General features: G+C 35.6%; 1 protein-coding gene across 3 annotated transcripts in view; it reads right to left on the reverse strand.

Moving 5' to 3' along the window:
* Positions 1-17,568, reverse strand: part of LRP1B (LDL receptor related protein 1B) — a 1,862,224-nt gene that overhangs the window by 1,502,420 nt on the left and 342,236 nt on the right. For all 3 annotated transcript variants that reach the window (XM_053214983.1, XM_053214982.1, XM_053214984.1), the window contains exon 2: positions 9,996-10,118. In XM_053214983.1, the coding sequence (XP_053070958.1) occupies positions 9,996-10,118 (123 nt within the window). The remainder of the gene's footprint in view (positions 1-9,995; positions 10,119-17,568) is intronic.

Consider the following 17,568-nt stretch of genomic DNA (forward strand, 5'->3'; position numbering starts at 1 on the left):
AACATTTAAAAATTTTAATTATATACTGATTTTTATCAAAAATATTTTTTCAGGGGCTCCTGGGTGGCTCAGTTGTTTTAAGTGTCCAATTCTTGATTTCAGCTCAGGTCATGATCTCAACTGGGCCTCATGTCAGGCTCCACTCTTACAGCATGCAGCCTGCTTGTGATTCTCTCTCCTCTCTCTCTTGCCCCTCCCTGACATGTGTGTGCACAATCTCTCTCTGAAAATAAATATTTTATATGTATACATATTTTTTCATTTGCTTAAGAATAGCATTTACAGTTAAATTAGGCTATAGTATTATAAACACTACTGTAGGAATGGGCCCTTTATTCCATCAGAAACTGACTGATTTCATTTCACATTTATATTTATTTATTTGTTTGTTTGTTTATGTATTTTTAGTATATTTTTTTTGAGAGAGAGAAAAAGAGCATGGGAGGGGCAGAAAGAGGGAGAGAGAGAGAGAGAGAGAGAGAGAGAGAGAGAGAGAGAGAGAGAGAATCTCAAGTAGGCTTCACACAGTCAGTGCAGATCCTGATGTGGGACTTGAATCCATGAATCATGAGATCATGACCTGAGTTGAAATCATGAATTGGAGGCTTAACTGACTGAGCTACCAAGGTGCCCCAAGGAGGCATTTTTTAATTGCTAATTTATTCTTAGGCTGGTATAAAAATAGATAAAATTTAATAGATGTATATAGTAGGTTGCTGTATCAGCCTGCTAGAGCTTCCCTAACAAAATGCCATAGACTAGGTGTCTTAAACAACAGAAATGTATTGATTCAAAGTTCTGGAAGCTGGAAGTAAGGTCAGATGTTGTGAGAATTGTTTCCTGGGAGCCTATTCTTTGGGTTGCAGATGGTTACCATCTTTCTGCTTCTTCACATGGTCTTCTATCTGTGTATGCTTGCCCTGAGTGTCCATTAGTATGTCTAAATTTCTTCTCCTTATGAGGCCACCATGAAATTCAGACCAACTCTCATAGCCTCATTTTAAGTTAATCACCTCTTTTAAGGTCCTATCTCCAAATGCAAGCACATTCTGAGCTACTGGGCTTCAACAGATGAGTACAACATGAGTTTTGGGCTTCAACACATGAGTTTGGAGGGGCCACAATTCAATGCAGAGTTGATGCTATAACAGGAAGCTAGGAAATAGAATAGAAGCTAGGGAATAGTCTAGCTATGAGACTCTTGACCAGGCAACCCATCTGTGCCTAGCCTCTGATTTCTTTTTTTTTTCTTTTTAATGGTAACAATATCTGCCTTATATTTCTAAAAACAAAACAAAACAAAAAAACAGAGCTGTAATGATCAAAAGGTATTAACTGATTCCAATGTACATATTCTTAACAAATTATCAAAACATTATACAAGTTATTTTTACAATTTCTATTTATTAAAGATGAAATTATTAGTCTCATGACTGTATGCTGAATCCTAAGACAAGTATTTTTTTAAGTTTATTTATTTATTTTGAGAGGGAGGGAGAGTATCCCAAGCAGGCTCCATACTGTCAGCACAGAACCCGATGTGCTTGAACTCAAGAACTGTGAGATAATAACCTGACCCAAAATCAAGAGTCAGATGCTCAACCAACTGAATCACTCAGGTACCCGGAAGACAAATATTTTACATTAGGATTTACTTTGCTCTTGGCAACTCAGCCACGAGTATTGGGGAGTATTTGTTTTCTTTATTGCTATTGAGTATCAAGAAAGATCTGTGCCATTTGAAGGATCGTCCCTGTTGTATCTGATTCTTCAATGTTAACCAGTGAATAATTCCAGCAAACTCTTCCCTTCCAAGGCATCTTCCCCCCCTCCACCCAATAAACAAAGAAACAAACAAACAACAAACCCTGCATGCAACCTGAGTAGATGTTATAAGCCACATTCACTAAACTGGTATGCTCTCACCTAAACCCTCTTTAGTCTATCCATCTTCTCAAGAACTTAACTCTTTTGTGAGCAATTTATCTCATCCCCTAAATCAGGAAAGCTAATGTTACAAAGATTTTAATTAAAAAAAATTCAACACAAAGTTAATTATACTGCCTGAATCTGAACAGGGCCTATATAGCAATTAGCCAAATGATGATACTCTTTGTCCTGCTGAAAATTCCCTAGGCATATTATAGTTGGGGTTCATATCTCACTTTCAGGAAAGGATGATGGAAGATGTGGGGAAAGGGAGAGAAAAAGAATGGCACGGCCATTAAAATAAGTTCTTAGAACACAGCATCCTTTAGTGCTTCATTTAACAAAATATGTCATTTTAGAAGCACTTCTGAGTGAAAGTCAAATGTAAATTTTATACACTGACTATAAAGAATAAAACGTCCTCCGGGAAGAAATTTGCTCACCCATGAAAGGTAGAAAGCCTTCATCCTCAACCCCAAATGCTAGATTAGTTGTGGATAAATGATGGATTGAATAGTTTCTAAGAAGACTCCTTGTTCAGCCTTCAGCTTTGTCCCTATAGAGCTCTGAAAGAGCATTTGTTTACAGTACATCATCCCTTAAGCCAAGGAGATTTTATCAGAGTTGTCTGTGGAATTCATCTATTTTGTTTTACCCTCTTTATTTTACAACATTTCAAAGTTTGCATTCCCTATAGTTTCCAGTCTAGGCTGAGGGACATGAGTCGCTTTTTATCCTTTGACCTGTGATCTAGGATCAGAAAACCAACAAGCAGTAACTCCTTGAGTCAAAAAGTGAGGCTTTTTTTCAATGCTGGTCTTGCTCTGCCTGTGTGAACTATAGTGCACTCAGTTTTATCACCTATGCCTCCAATCAAGCTTTCTTAAAATTGCAGAGGCTGACTTTCAGACATCCATTAGTACATTGTGGGGCAGAATGAAGAGAAACGTCACCCTCCACCCATCCCCACTGTGCTAGGAAAAAGAACCAACATTAGACAGGCTCTTTCAACTCAAAATTACACTTTTTCCCCATCTTTCTGTCACCCCTCCATATCAACTCTTAAGTGGGAGTCTTTTTATTATTAAAGAAGGGTCAATGTTTTTGGCCTCTCCAATGCTAAAGAGAAGACTATAAGAATAAAATGAAGAGCAAAACAAAAAGAATTGGAAGAGACATAAACTGTCCTCATGGGTCTCATATGCTTTCCATTTAATCTGTAAGATCATTTCAGCTTCTCTACCTAACGAAAAGCTTAGCTGTGTGGCTCCCATATATTAGCTCATTGCAAAGTGACCTCTAAATCACTATTACTTAGAAACAAGCACCACACTTCCATTCATTTTATTGTTCCTATAGTCTAGTTTCAGTGCCCTATTCTACTATATATTTTTAAAGGGCAGGATCTGTTTGCTAATAACCTCCCACTTGAATTTCATTTTATTTCTCTGACCTCTGTCAAAGAAAGAAAATTTAGAAGGAAACCATAAAAGGATTCCCACCTTATATCCTAGGGGAAAGGCCATTGTAGAAATATAAGAAGGTCATTAATATCATCCTATCTAAATAAAGGTTAAAAATCGCATACACTAGAAACACAATAGAAGAAATGGTCAACTCACGCAGAGGCCCATCTGACCCTAATAACTCACAGTTATTTTCATTTTTCATAAATGCTTCTATTCCTACTACCCAGAAGACTTGTTATTTTTACTACATTATTCAATTAGAACTGATCACTCCCAAAGTCAGCATGATATAACCCTGTTGGGAGCTTTCTGTGTTTTTCAAATGACATCATATATTTAAATTAGGTGGTTTAGGAGCCCTGCTATGAGTTGGATCCTTCTTTACCTCAGTATTTCAAAAAAAAATAAGGCAACTTCAAAGAAATATAAATTCTGCATTCACCAATAACTGCCAATGTATAGGAGTACAGAGGACCATAAATTCAATTTCTTCCTTTCTTAAAATGAGATAACCTTTACGTTTCAGGACTGTAGCGTTGATTAAATATCATTATTCACTAATGTGTTTTGTAGCCATGTATTTTAACTTTAGTCAATTAGTTAACGTGATGTTTTTGGAAGAGTTCCTAGAAAAAGCCACCTGTCCCAAAATAATCTTGATACAAAATCTGTCCTAATGTTTGTGTGTAATATACCTAATTATTAAAAACTGTTAACAACTTAACGTGAATGAGTGTATGTGGTAAATTAATCCTATTCCTAGTCACACCCTTAAAGAATAAAACTGATTTTCTGTAAAAGCAAGAGAGGGGGCAGTAAAGATGTTCTATCAAAAGCCCCGCAGGATAAGGCGCTTTGCTCACTCAGAGCTCTGAGCATCTGAAAAGCAGGGTGAGGTGTGCAGTGAAGAGTCTTACTATGCAACAGACATTATTTTAAGCACTTTACTGTGGGGCAGGTACTATCATTTCCATTGTTCAGATGAGGTGATAAAAGCCTAGAAAGGTTAAGTCAGCTGCCAGAGAGCAAAGATATTCAGAGAGGAACTGGCTTTACAGCTAAGCAGCTGGGATTCAGAAGTCCTGATCATGCACTGTGCCTTCCTCTTCCCCTTCCCTTGCAGCGGACGGAGAGAAGGAAGGGGGTGAAAGGACACAGTGGCACATGCTGCCTGGTGCCTCTGCCTACCCAATAGCTGTGCTCCCCTTTTCCTTTAATAGCAGAGCCACTAATTCTATTTTGGAGAGCAATGGGCCCCATTGAAAATACTCGTTGCCCCATACCTCATATGTTCACTTCTGGCCAAGGACATCTAAGCAGAAATCCACTGAGTTTGTTTTTTGTTAAATAGAGAGACTCAACTAGCACTTGCCTTTTCCCTTTCCCTTTTCCCTTCTGACTGCCTGAAATGAAATTATCTACTGGAGAGTTCAAGTAGTCATGCGTTGCCTGTAAGACTGACATCTCCATGCTAAGGATGGCAGAGCAGAAAGTGGAGCTATCGTATCAATCCTAAGTGGTCCACTTTTGCAACTTTTTTATATGGGAACAACAAACCCCTATCTGGTTAAGTTATTGTTTCTGTTTCATTGTAAATGCAATCTTAACCAATAAGGTGATTATGCAAAAGTAGAAGAAAGAACCTAACCCATCATTTGTAGATGGCACTATATTGCCCGAGTCTGGCTCCATATGGTAGTGGGTACACACCGAGCTCTGTGCCACATACTTCTATGGGGGAGGGGTATCCTGTCCCCTGTGGCAGCAGTACCTGGCACAGAACCACTACCACAGTGGAAAGTGGATATGGTTCAGTTCTGACACTGCAACAGGGGGTGGCAAACTACAGCCCGCTGGCCAAATCCCACCCGAGTCCTGTGTTGTATAAACTGTAAGCTGAGAAAGTTTTTTGGTTTTGTTTGCCATTTTAAATACAGTGTTTTGCAAAGAAACAAACAAAAAACAGAGAAGAACATGCAGTTTTAATCACATGGGACACAAAACCTAAAATATTTACCATCTAGCCCTTTACAGAAAAAGTTTGCATCAAGATAGAGTCAATGTACCAATTATCACAACTGTCAAGTTTGCAAATCTTACCGTTCTCTAAGGACTTTTTTTTTAATGTTTATTTTTGAGAGAGCACAAGCCAGGGAGGGATAGAGAGAGGGGATAGAGGATCTGAAGTGGGCTTTTGCTGACAGCATCCAGTCCCACATGGGGCTTGATCTATGAATTGTGAGATCATGACCTAAGCCAAAGTTGGTTGCTTAACGAACTGAGTCACCAAAGTACCCCATGGCCATTTTTATTCTCCTTTGTTGGACAGTGAGTCATTACATCCAAAGCATGATATGTAATTGAAGGACACAGTAAATGATTTCCTGAAGAACGACAGTGTAGGGCAATAGGGAAGGAAAAGAAGCAGCAGAACTAATACCTTCCTGACTTAAAAAGGAAGGATCAAGTTTTAAGTACATTAACATCAGATTGGCAGAAAACATCATACATCAGCTCAAGCTAATTGTTGGAAGGAAGTATCATTAAGCACTCAACAGAAAATCCTAGAAGGAATTAAATTTTGAATACCTCAGAATAAAAGTGCCTTTCAAGAAGACTTCCCTGCCACAGGTGGTGCTAAGCTTTCATTCCACAAATAAACATTACCACCATTCACTTAAATCCTCCTAACACATGACGCCAGACTAACTGGATTGAAAGCACTGAGTTGAAAGATGGTGATTTTCCTGATTTTCTATTCTCATTGCCTCATAGGACCTAAAGATGATTAGCCATTTAGACACTTGAAAAATTACTTCAAATAATGTAGAGAAATAAGGAGTTTCATTTTTAATCAAAGGCTAAAGAATTATTTCTGACATTCAACGTAAGGGTATAAATTATTAAATTTCCCCAATTTCATATTTAAGAAAACTCATCTCAACATGCAATCAGCTTAGTGGTAAATCAACCTCACAAAAAAGTTTATGGGGGAGTTCTTTGCTTTTTTTTCACTGAAGTCTTGACTCTCACCTCATGGATACTAGAGAATGTCCCTAGAACCTGGGCCTAAACACACAGAGAAGAGGAATATATATGCATGTTAACCTCTCAGATCCCCAAATATATAAATTTCATGTAAGTTCAAAATTTCTTGTTTTTCTGTATGTGCATTTATGTTCAAAGCATTTCAATCATTGGCATTTCACAATTAATTCCTGTCTTTTTCCCCCCCCCAAAATACTCATTTTTTATCCCTATAGAATGGTGTCCCTGCAGAGATTTCCCACTATTATTGTAAATTTGGTGCTATATTGCTCTTCTTAACATTTTAAAGGCTAAGTGGATTTAGGAAAAATAAGTGTATAGCATCAGCTGTTTTCATCTAATATTTTGTAGATACAACACACTTTGTCTTCAAATCAAAGATGGTAACACACTTTTGTCCATACAGTGAGCACAAAATTACCCTTCCTAAAAATCAGTCTTCAAGGTTTTCGATTTCTGGTATTTATCTTTCACATTGAATGGATGCATCCATATAATTATAAAATTATGCAATTATTTTATGTAGATTAGTGATGACTGCATATGAATGCCATAAAACAACACATTACAAAGCACTATGATTAGGGAAAATGTAATTGTGAACATCTGGATTGAGAAATTTAAATTTGAAAAAGTCTCATATTTTTCATAAAGCTTTTTCCCTTGTTTGTCCATATTTCAATGGGTACTGACTGAATCCATTTATCTGGACTAGGCTAATTTAATGTAGATCCAAAAATGTTTTCCAGATCGAGTGCCCAGGTAGAAAAATAGACATTTCTCTGTTTTTGTTATGTAACTACAATAATAGTTTTAGCATCTCCTTTAAGAATATTCAGCAATTTTGATGTTAAAAGATAGAGTAAGAATGGCCAAAGTGAAGAAACATTTTTAAACAGAATTCATCCAATTTTATTGGAGAAGAAAATAACTATACTGCCAAGAATATCTTGAGCAGGTATGAAATTGCATGTTAAAAATATTGTAAGAAAGCAGACAGTCTATCTCTATTTCTAATTAACCACATGTAATTTCTAACTTACAGCCTCAGGCCTCAAGCCCCTAATCTCTGTGAATGAAGGACCTACCTTTTCCTAAGCCCCAGGTGCTGTCTACTTTATGGGCAGGGTGGGCATTCAAATATTTAACAACACTGTGGTAGATACACAAACTATTCACAGCAAATGCCCAATCAATTGCAGTGGATGCTGGCTGGCAAACTCAGGTCGAGTCCATTGGTATGGCCCTAATGGGTATCAGCCATGTTCCTAGAAGTGTGGACTGGGCATGGGAGGGGGAGAAGAATATTTGCCATCCATCCACTTTGACATTCACTGCAAGGTCTCTTTACTCTCTGGACTTTAGTTGTGACCACACAGATCCTTGCTACTTCTCTATACCACAAAGCTTCTCCAGTATGAATCTCCTATCGAATTCTCTCTTTACCACAAAAAGAACATCATTATTCTCTATTCTTCACCAGCATAAAGAAAACTCTTGCCCTTATAGGTTCTCCTTCCATTTCTTCTCAGTTGCTTTTGCATTGTGCCTGGTACACAGTTCCATGGAAATTTCCCCTCAACTTGGCCTTCCTGCATATACATTTCAAAGAGCTATCTCACATCTCTGTCATTTTTCCCATCAGCAATTTTGCAGAACAAACAAGGCAGAAACAAAAGATTCCAGTACCAAAACTCAAAACTCTAACTTTTTATTTTGATTGTACCATGGCAACCATCCCTTGCAGCTAAGAAGGAGACTACTCCTAGATGGTACTTATATAGGGGAGGGTCCCACTACTGATATATTTCATGGCCAATGCATTTATTTATTATGGTTGTCTTTTCTCATTACTATGCTATCTGTGCCCATAAGCATAATATTGAGATTTTTTTCTTCTTTTTCATTTTATTATAACAACTTCATTATAACATAATTCACATACCATACAATTCACCCATTTTAATATGTACAAGTCAATGATTTTAAATATATTAACAGTGTTGTGCAACCATGACTGTGATCTAACTTGAGAATAGTTTCACCTTTGGAAGAGATCCCATACTCATTAGCAATCATTCTTCATTGCCTTCAATGCCACTTGGACTTGAGAAACTACTTTCTGTTTCTATGAATTTGCCTATTTGAGATCTTCCATGTGAATGAAATCATAAAATACCTGGCCTTTTGTGACTCGCTTCTCTTCTTAAGCATAATGTGTTTAAAGATTTATCCATGTGGCATGTATAAGTATGTCATTACTTTTTTATTGCCAAATAATATTCTTTTGTATGGCTTTACTACATTTATTTATCCATTAGAGTTTTTTCCCATTAACCTACTTTTTTTGTTTGTTTTATCATGCCTTGAAACTTTTCTATGCTATAGAGTGTCTAGTAAAGGTTTTCTGAATTAAACTGGTGAAAATTACAAATGTAGTAGTAAACAACTACAACCTCTTCCTATAGAAGCAGTGATCTGTTCAAAGAGCAATTAATGCAAATATTCAAGAACCCATATGCTGAGAAACTTTAAAAACACTAGCAAACATAAAGAAAATGAAGAAGCATTGCCTCTGCTTTCTAATGGCAAGATTGTCATCAAAACTTATATTGGCACTGCCTGCAAGACTTGTAAACAAGTAAATAAAAATGGAAAATGGAACCAATAATTGTTATCTCTTACAATATCAAGCACTAAGGATGATGGATTTTTTTTTCTCACTTCAACCCAACAGCATTACGTAGTTGCTTTGAGAATACTGATAAGCTGGCACACCTGGTTGTCAGGGGACAGGGGGTGCACAAACTAGAAGTGCTAGAAATATCAATAGCAAAATTAGAGGAGTATTCATATGCTATATGATAGTCAGTATTAAAAAAAAAGTATAGCAGATTTAGCTGTGGTCCTATTATTTATAATTTTGCTGTAGGGGCATTTTTCATGCATGCAAAGCCCTCAGTGGACTCCCAAGTTAGATACATTGGTACTATTACAACTGAGATCCATGTGTATGAAGAGCTTCTGAATCTAATATTATAAAGGCAAAGATACTCACTGTAGGGATGAATAAAAATCATTTCAGTCTTTCTGTTTCAAAAGAAAGTATGTTCAATAATTTGTGTAGTGCCCCAAAATATTAACAGAGATAATATGGAAGCTCAACTTGGTTACTTTACCATTCTTTCTCTATGTTCTTCTGTCTCAAAATGAGTGAAATGTATTATGGGAGAGGGTCTTATTCCCTTTTAGTGCTATGTTTTAAATGTTTTTTCCTCTCAAGTTATATTTTTTCTAGTAATAACACAATCACATTGAAATAATTAACCTTGCATTTTCTTCCCTTCAAAAATTAATGCACAGTATGAAACTGCATTTTATGCTCTCATTCACATAGTCATTTTAAAGAAAACACAAAGAAAAGGTTTCAAGTTTCTTAGGCTATTTGGGGGGAAAAAATAAACTAGAACAGCAGTCATCCGTGAAAACAACTGACATTTAGTTTCACATGTAAGGTAAGCTGAATGGCATGAGAACCTTTCTACTCACAGGTATCTAAAGATTCGTCTGAATCATCAGGGCAGTCAGGGTCCCCATCACACAGCCAGCTCTGGGAGACACAAGTCACATGATCGTGGCAAAGAAATTCACCAGGATCACACAACTGCTGATCTGAAAATGAAAATGTTTCGAAATAAAATATGAATGATCTGAACGTGAACACGAGAGCAGTACAAAGATGAAATGTGGGAAAGCAATACATAAAAGGTACATGAGTGTGATCCACATTTTCTCTTCAGGAGCAAAACTAAACCAAGTATTTGTCTTAATTTTGGCCACTTGGCTCAAGCACACATTTTTGATAGAAGTGACTATGTTGTGGTCTCATACATTCTGTTCTGAAAAGAGTTAAGAATTCTGTTTGTGTTTATGACTAGAGGTCTGGTCATATTGGATAAGACATATGGCTATCACAGTCAGTGGGCTTTATAGAAGATATTGATCCAAACCAGAAGTCCTGAGTACAGAAATTTTAGTTTCCTCCTCTGCTCTAAGAGAAAGAAAAATCAGTAATAAAAATTAAATATTGTACTTAAACTCCATCTCTGAGGATTCAGTTCCTAATCATCCATCCTGATACTGGGGATTCATGTCAGTTGAATACCCAATATCATAATATTTCTTTTCTTTTCTTTTTTCTTTTTTCTTTTTCTTCTCTTTCCTTTTTTGCTACAACTTCCCATATGACAGCTTCTGCTACCGGACCGCAAACTTCTGTAAAGCTTTGCTCTAATTTGGGTTTCTACAATTGGTTGTATCCAAAAATTACATTATTTTCCTTCCATGGCTTCAGAATATTTAGGATCTGTAGCCTTTCTTCAAGTCCTAGTAAATTTATTATATGTCTTGCTTTGTTTTTGTTTCTGTTTTGTTTGTTTTTTTTTGCAATATACTTACTTACACACTGTGAATCCACTCAATACAATATTTACTTTTTTACATATTTTAAATGTCTGAAATAGGAATGTTTCTTACAATCGATAATCTCTGAATGTGAAAGAGTGTTAGGAACATCTTAACCATTTGATATCACTTATACTTTTGTTTATGTATATACAGGAATGATTCAAAATTTTAAAAATCTATCAATAAGTAGGTCTTTCAATATGTTATCAAATAAAAATTCTAAATGATATGAAAGCATTAGACCATAACTTCACTGACATTTTTCCCCTAGTAATATACAAAATGATGGTGCATTTTCCACACAATGGTTGCATAAAATATGGTATATCTTTCCTTTCTCTCCCTCCCAACCCCCACATAATTTTCAATAAATATACATTACAAACATATACAAACATACACACATCTTTAACCAATGGATGTGGTATATAATTAAATTTTTCCCATTCTCATACTATAGATATTTCCTGAAAGTCCCTATTGTTTTATCTTACCATATTATATTTTTCAACAAGTCTACTGTCAATATCACACTTATTACCACTGTTATCATAACTTGTTTTTTAAGATTAACTTAATTGAGCATACTCTGTATTTAGCTCGAACTGTTGCTACAAAAATGTAGAAGTCACGATCTTTGGCTTTGAGGATCCAGCAGACTACTTCTGCCAACAGTTCCCGGAGGAAAAAAGTACTTAGTGTATACAAAAAGTTGCCAAATAAATGATATAGAAAATGACTGCTAAAAGAGTCATAGAGATGGAGACAAAAGCAAAGAACAGTTTGAAGATGTACTTTAAAAATGGGTAGGACTTAGATAAATAGAGAGTAAATATAAGATATTCCAGACAAGGAGTAGAGTAAAAATATGTCCAAGGCACTAATCACTTTTTCTTTAAAAACAAAAAAAAATTATTTATGTATTTATTTATTTACATCCAAGTTAGTTAGCCTAGTTAGCAACAAGTGTCTTCCTTAATGCCCCTTACCCATTTAGCCCATCCCCCCCACCCCAACCCCTCCAGCAACCCTCAGTTTGTTTTCTGTATTTAAGAGCCTCATATGTTTTGTTCCCCTCTCTGTTTTTATACTACTTTTCCTTCCCTTCCCTTCCCTTATGTTCATCTGTTTTGTATCTTAAACTCCACATATGAGTGAAGTCATATATATATGATATTTGTCTTTCTCTGACTAATTTTGCTTAGCCTAATACCCTCTAGTTCCATCCACGTGGTTGCAAATGGGAAGGTTTCATTCTTTTTGATTGTAAGGCACTAATTATTAAAATCCATTTGAAACAAAAACAATTGCTAAAATTGGAATGACATTCAGGTTATAAAATTGTTGTTGTTTTTTTTTCCCCCACCATATGTATAAGTACGTTCCAAAGCTAGAGGAGGAGAATATATGTTTTGCTTTAGACTACCACATAACTTTATATAGGAAAAGAGCATGGGATAAAATTCACATTGTTTTGCTTATAATAAAAGAGACCACATAATTTGTCATCAAACTGGGAGAGTTCTGAAGATTAAGGAAGGCTTATTAAGAATTATACTGGGAAACAGGTATAAACCAAATTTCTTCCAGAAAAATCAGAATGGATGTTCTTTGTACCTATAGCTACTCTGCATTTGATTTATGATATTGAGATGCTAGACTGTTTCCCACTTTCTTTCCTCCCAAACTATAATAAATTGCTATGAGAATAAGGGAAAAGAGATGGTGCCTTGCTAAATGCCATTGTATAATTCCTGACTCAGTAAATAATCAATAAGTACTTATTGAAAGTATAAAGAAACAAAAAAGAGCCAAAAAGAACTATTTAGGGTGTTGGAAATAGTATCTCAAAACATAGGTCAGAGTCAGTAATGAAGGACTTTGATTATCATAGGAAATGTTTTGTAGATAATTTGAAGTCATACAAAAGTACTTAAGAAAGGCTATTTATGATAATATATGCGACAAAGTCATCTGTCAGGACACTCTTGCAATTGTCTAGAGAAAAGCTCCAGATGATTGGACTAAAGTACTGGGAACTAAAATGGAGACTCTGCTCCAAGTGATGTAAGAATTAATAACTGGTGACCAAATGGTTGAAAGGCTCAAATATATCTCCAAGTGAATAGCCTCAAAAATTAACTGGATGGCATCTCAAAACCAAAATAAAATATATGGATATTAACAAAAAAAGTAATGTATACATGGCCCTGGTCATGCAGGCAGTGGGATAATAATAATAGGTATAACAGAGGGAATAATAAGTATTTTATAGTGTTTTTTTTTTACCTCAAAAGCACTTCCATTCTCCCCTCCCCCAATCTTAATTTTTTCATTCATTTACTTAGTCAACAATCACTAATGAGTTTCTACTATGCTCTAGGCACTGAAGATAACTTTTTTTTTAAGTAGAAATCCTTGGCATCATGAAGCTTATATTAATAGTGGCAGGATAGAAACAAAAACAAAATAAATGAGTTATGTGCATAATACATAAGAAGATAAAACTTTATGGAGAAAAATAAAACAGAGAAGGGGATTAAGAATTGGAGGCTGGGGATATGGATATACAATTTTAAATAAGGTGGTCAGAGAATACATCGCAGACAATGACATTTGAAATGAAGTGGGGGGTGACATCCATTTGAATAAAAGGTAATGTAGTAAGAGTCATATACTATGGACCTGAGGCAGGAGGGTGTCCAGTAAAATTTAAGGAATACTGAGGAAGTCAGAATAGCTGGAGAAAAAGAGAGAGTAGAAAGAGTTGGGGCAAGGAATCAGTATATACAGGGTTGAGGAGGACACAGGAAAGCTTGATTTTTATTAAAAGTCAAGACGACAAACCGTTGGAAGGTTCTGAATAAAGAGATGATATAACTTACTGTTTTAAAGTATAATTCTGACTACTGTGTTGAGAAAAAACTTCAGTGAAGTGAAGGTGGAAACAAGGGGATCAATTAGGATGTTACTGCAATAATGTATATGAGAAGGGATGGTTGGTGGATAAATATATCGGTAAAATAGAGTTTCAAGACAGTGTTTGGTGAGGAAACTGAAGTCAAATATCCTGCTCGCCATCTCATTAAATGTCAGAATCTTAAGTTCAGATCTTTGACCCTAAATGTAGAACTTCTCAACAGCTTTTGAATGTAATGAGTATGAGATGCTTGTGGGAGATTCAAGAATAAATATGCATCAGGCAGAGATGCATTTTAAGTCTGAAATTTAGGAGAATAATCAAAACTGGAAACATGGAACAGAACTGGAGCTGTAAAGGAAAGAGCAAAAAACTGTAGGAATAAATGTAGATGAAATTTAAGTGAGGTGGGGGGAAACGGGTAGAGGCAAAGAAATAGGAGTAGGTCAGGCAAGGGGACAGAGGGGACAGAAAGTTTATCCAGAGATACAAAAGGAGAAAGGCAAAGGAAAAGGAGTTTCACTAAAACCATGTGAAATTTCAAGAATTGTAATGAGGAAGGGGGTCACTGTGACAACACTCAATACGATGAGTTCTGAAAAGATGGAGCAAATGTGTAGGCTGAGGAAAAGATGCCACTGAAGGAAGAGAGACTGGAGCCCAAGGATGTGGAAGTGGAACAGTTTCCCAAGGAGAGCTCATGTGGCTGGAATAAGAACCTAAACACTAGTAGGGGCACCTGCCCAGAGGAAGAAAGGAGAGAGAAATGAAATAGACATGAAATAGATAAGTAATTACCTGGTAGGAAGCTGCTTTCTTGCCTGGTTGTGTTTTCTCAAAGAACTGAAAAGCAATATTATTTTTTTACAATTTGCAAAGGATGGAACTGGAAAAAGTGGTAAAGATTTAGGATAACTGCTGAGGGAGTTGGAGCAGGACTCAACTAGGAATTTGTGAAAGGATTTCTTTCTAACAGCGATGAGGATCCAGCTAAGGCTGAAAAGTGTGCAGTTGACAATTATCATGTTTTGTTCATTTTGTGTTGTATTAATGTCCAAACGTTCACCTACATTGAACACAGATACAGAATAATCCCTTGGGGAAAATATCAGAAGAAAATCCCTTGGGAAAATATGCAAACCACCCTCAATACATATTCACATGTATAGATATGTACCCAAATCCATCCTAATTCAAAATAGATACATATTAGGAGTAAGACAGACTTACGGGGATTTACCTAATGAGCCTGTGTCATCAGCTTCTAAGCAAGATCCAACCTTGAAAGACAACTTGTACTGTTGCAATTTTGAGGACAGGTTTATATTATCTCTCTAAGAAGTAGCAGTTAAGAATAGCTTTCTACAACTCACCTATTTATTTTTCAACCAGATATTCCATTTCAAGGTTGGTTTTTAAAAGCACTGATTATATGATCCAAATGAATGTTCACTACTTCAAGGTGATTATTTTAAAAGATATCCACCGGATTGAGTTCCTTGAATCAGAAGCTAAATATGTTCTGTGTATACATGTATTTTCCACTTATCCTATTTAATGCTTCATGCCACACTTCTGAGATATTCAAACTAATCTTATTTTAAATATCTTCATATTGTATGAAAGGTACTGTTATACACTGTAATTAAAACAAGAAGCTTATGAGAATGTGTAGGCAGTTTCACTTACATCCCTAAGGAAGAAGATCAAAGCTAGGACCATGTCTATCTCTTTAAAATAATAGTATCTTGCAATAAAAAGACATGAAAAGATTAGGACAACCATAGCCTATAGACTTTTACTAAGTTTGGATTCACCCTAGATTAGTATGATAATCTTGCTACATTTATATGAAAGCATATAATTGCTCATTTTAATAAAAATTAAGAGTAACATTTTTGGAAGTTGCATGTAGATGGTCTTAAACAAAAGATTTTAGATACATGAGTTGCCACAGACTTATCTAATTTGTATTTCCTCATTTTAATGTCACAATGAACTATTTTTTATCTTTTAAAAAGACAGGAAGTATCACAGTCAAATACTAAAACTAATATCCCCCAATAGGCATCTATTGAAAAAATTATGTAGACTCCAGCTCCTTGAGTTTTTCACCATGATTAATTTATAATAATGTGATGCCATTTCCCTTAGATGTCGACTTGCTATTTAAATACTAATGAGAATGTTAGTTTACAAAAAAAAAAAGATAATTGCCTACTAAATGCACAATAGGACATTATGGGGACATTTAAAGGAAGGATAGGGGCGCCTGGGTGGCTCAGTCGGTTAAATGTCTGACTTCGGCTCAGGTCATGATCTCACAGCTCATGGGTTCCAGGCCTGCATTGGGCTCTGTGCTGACAGCTCAGAGCCTGAAGCCTGTTTTGGATTCTGTGTCTCCCTCTCTCTGCCCCTCCCCTGCTTATGCTCTGTCTCTGTCTCAAAAATGAATAAACATTAAAAACATTTCAAAGGAAGTATAAATGATGAACTCTGGTAACTGCATATTAAAGGTAAAAGGAAGGGTAGCACCCATTCAACAGCTAAATTCCTGAGGAATGCAATATTGATCCTAGCTAAGTTAAAGAATTGCTACAACCTCCTGCACTAGCTAAGCATTAGGGAAGGTCTGTGACTTAGAATTTCAGAAGTTAGTTAACATCATAAATATTTATTTAGTATATCTACTAAATCTAGTATATCTATATATCTCATCACTGACAGTCATATAATGGTTAATAATATACCATCTATAATTGCTAAAAGAGAAATATAGCTACATTTCCTTTCTTCCCACATAAGAAGCAATGATTCCATTACCAGAAGAATAGAATTCTTGTAGAGATCTACAGAAATTCTTACTGTATTACAGATATTACTAGTATTACTAACTCAACTTCAAATTTTGATTAAGCTCATGTAAAATTAAAGGAGTGGTGTTAGTTATCGAGTTATTAGGAAGTACCTTAAATCTTTTGCCTTTATATTTACCCCTTCTCCAGAAAAATGTGCATATATGGATGAAGAAAAATCCTTTAGAATTCCATACGAATTGTTTTTTCATAATATGGCAAAAGCATTTCTTCTTCAATGCTTTCTTCGACTATCCATTCTTGGTCCAACAAACACTTTTAGTTCTCTATGCTCTTCTATTCACTTTCCCTAAATATATACTTTTATGTGTCTTTACTGTTTTATTGCTTTGCTTGGAATGCCCTTTCCCGTACAATGAAATTCTAGTCTCTCCTCTAAAGTCAATGACATTTTACCTCCTTTAATCAAAACTTCCCCAAGAAACTTTTTTCTTCCTCCATCACCAGTTCTATAACACTCCATCCAAAAAGCTCCTATTGTATTTTACCGTATGTATTGTAGCTACTGGTAATGAGCTCCTGGGGGGCTGAAGGTTCTGTCTTAAGACTTTATATTTGCCCCAACAAGGTGACTTTAATGGAAAAATCTCACATTTTTCTGAAAAGAATTATTCTTTCTTTCTTTCTGTCTTTCTTTCTTTGTTTGTTTGTTTCTTTCTTTTTTTTTTTTGGATAAAGGGTGGGGGATAAAAAACAAAGCAATACTGTGTTTTATATTTTATTATCAAAATGATAAATAGCTTTATTTAGTTAATCACCAAAATTAAAACGAAGTTATCCCCTGGTTAAAATAAAATAACCTGAATACTAAAGTTTATACCATATGAAATTAAAGCATCCATGAAAACTAAAAATCAAA

Source organism: Acinonyx jubatus, chromosome C1, assembly GCF_027475565.1.
Source record: "Acinonyx jubatus isolate Ajub_Pintada_27869175 chromosome C1, VMU_Ajub_asm_v1.0, whole genome shotgun sequence".
NCBI classification, from domain to species: Eukaryota; Metazoa; Chordata; class Mammalia; order Carnivora; family Felidae; genus Acinonyx; species Acinonyx jubatus.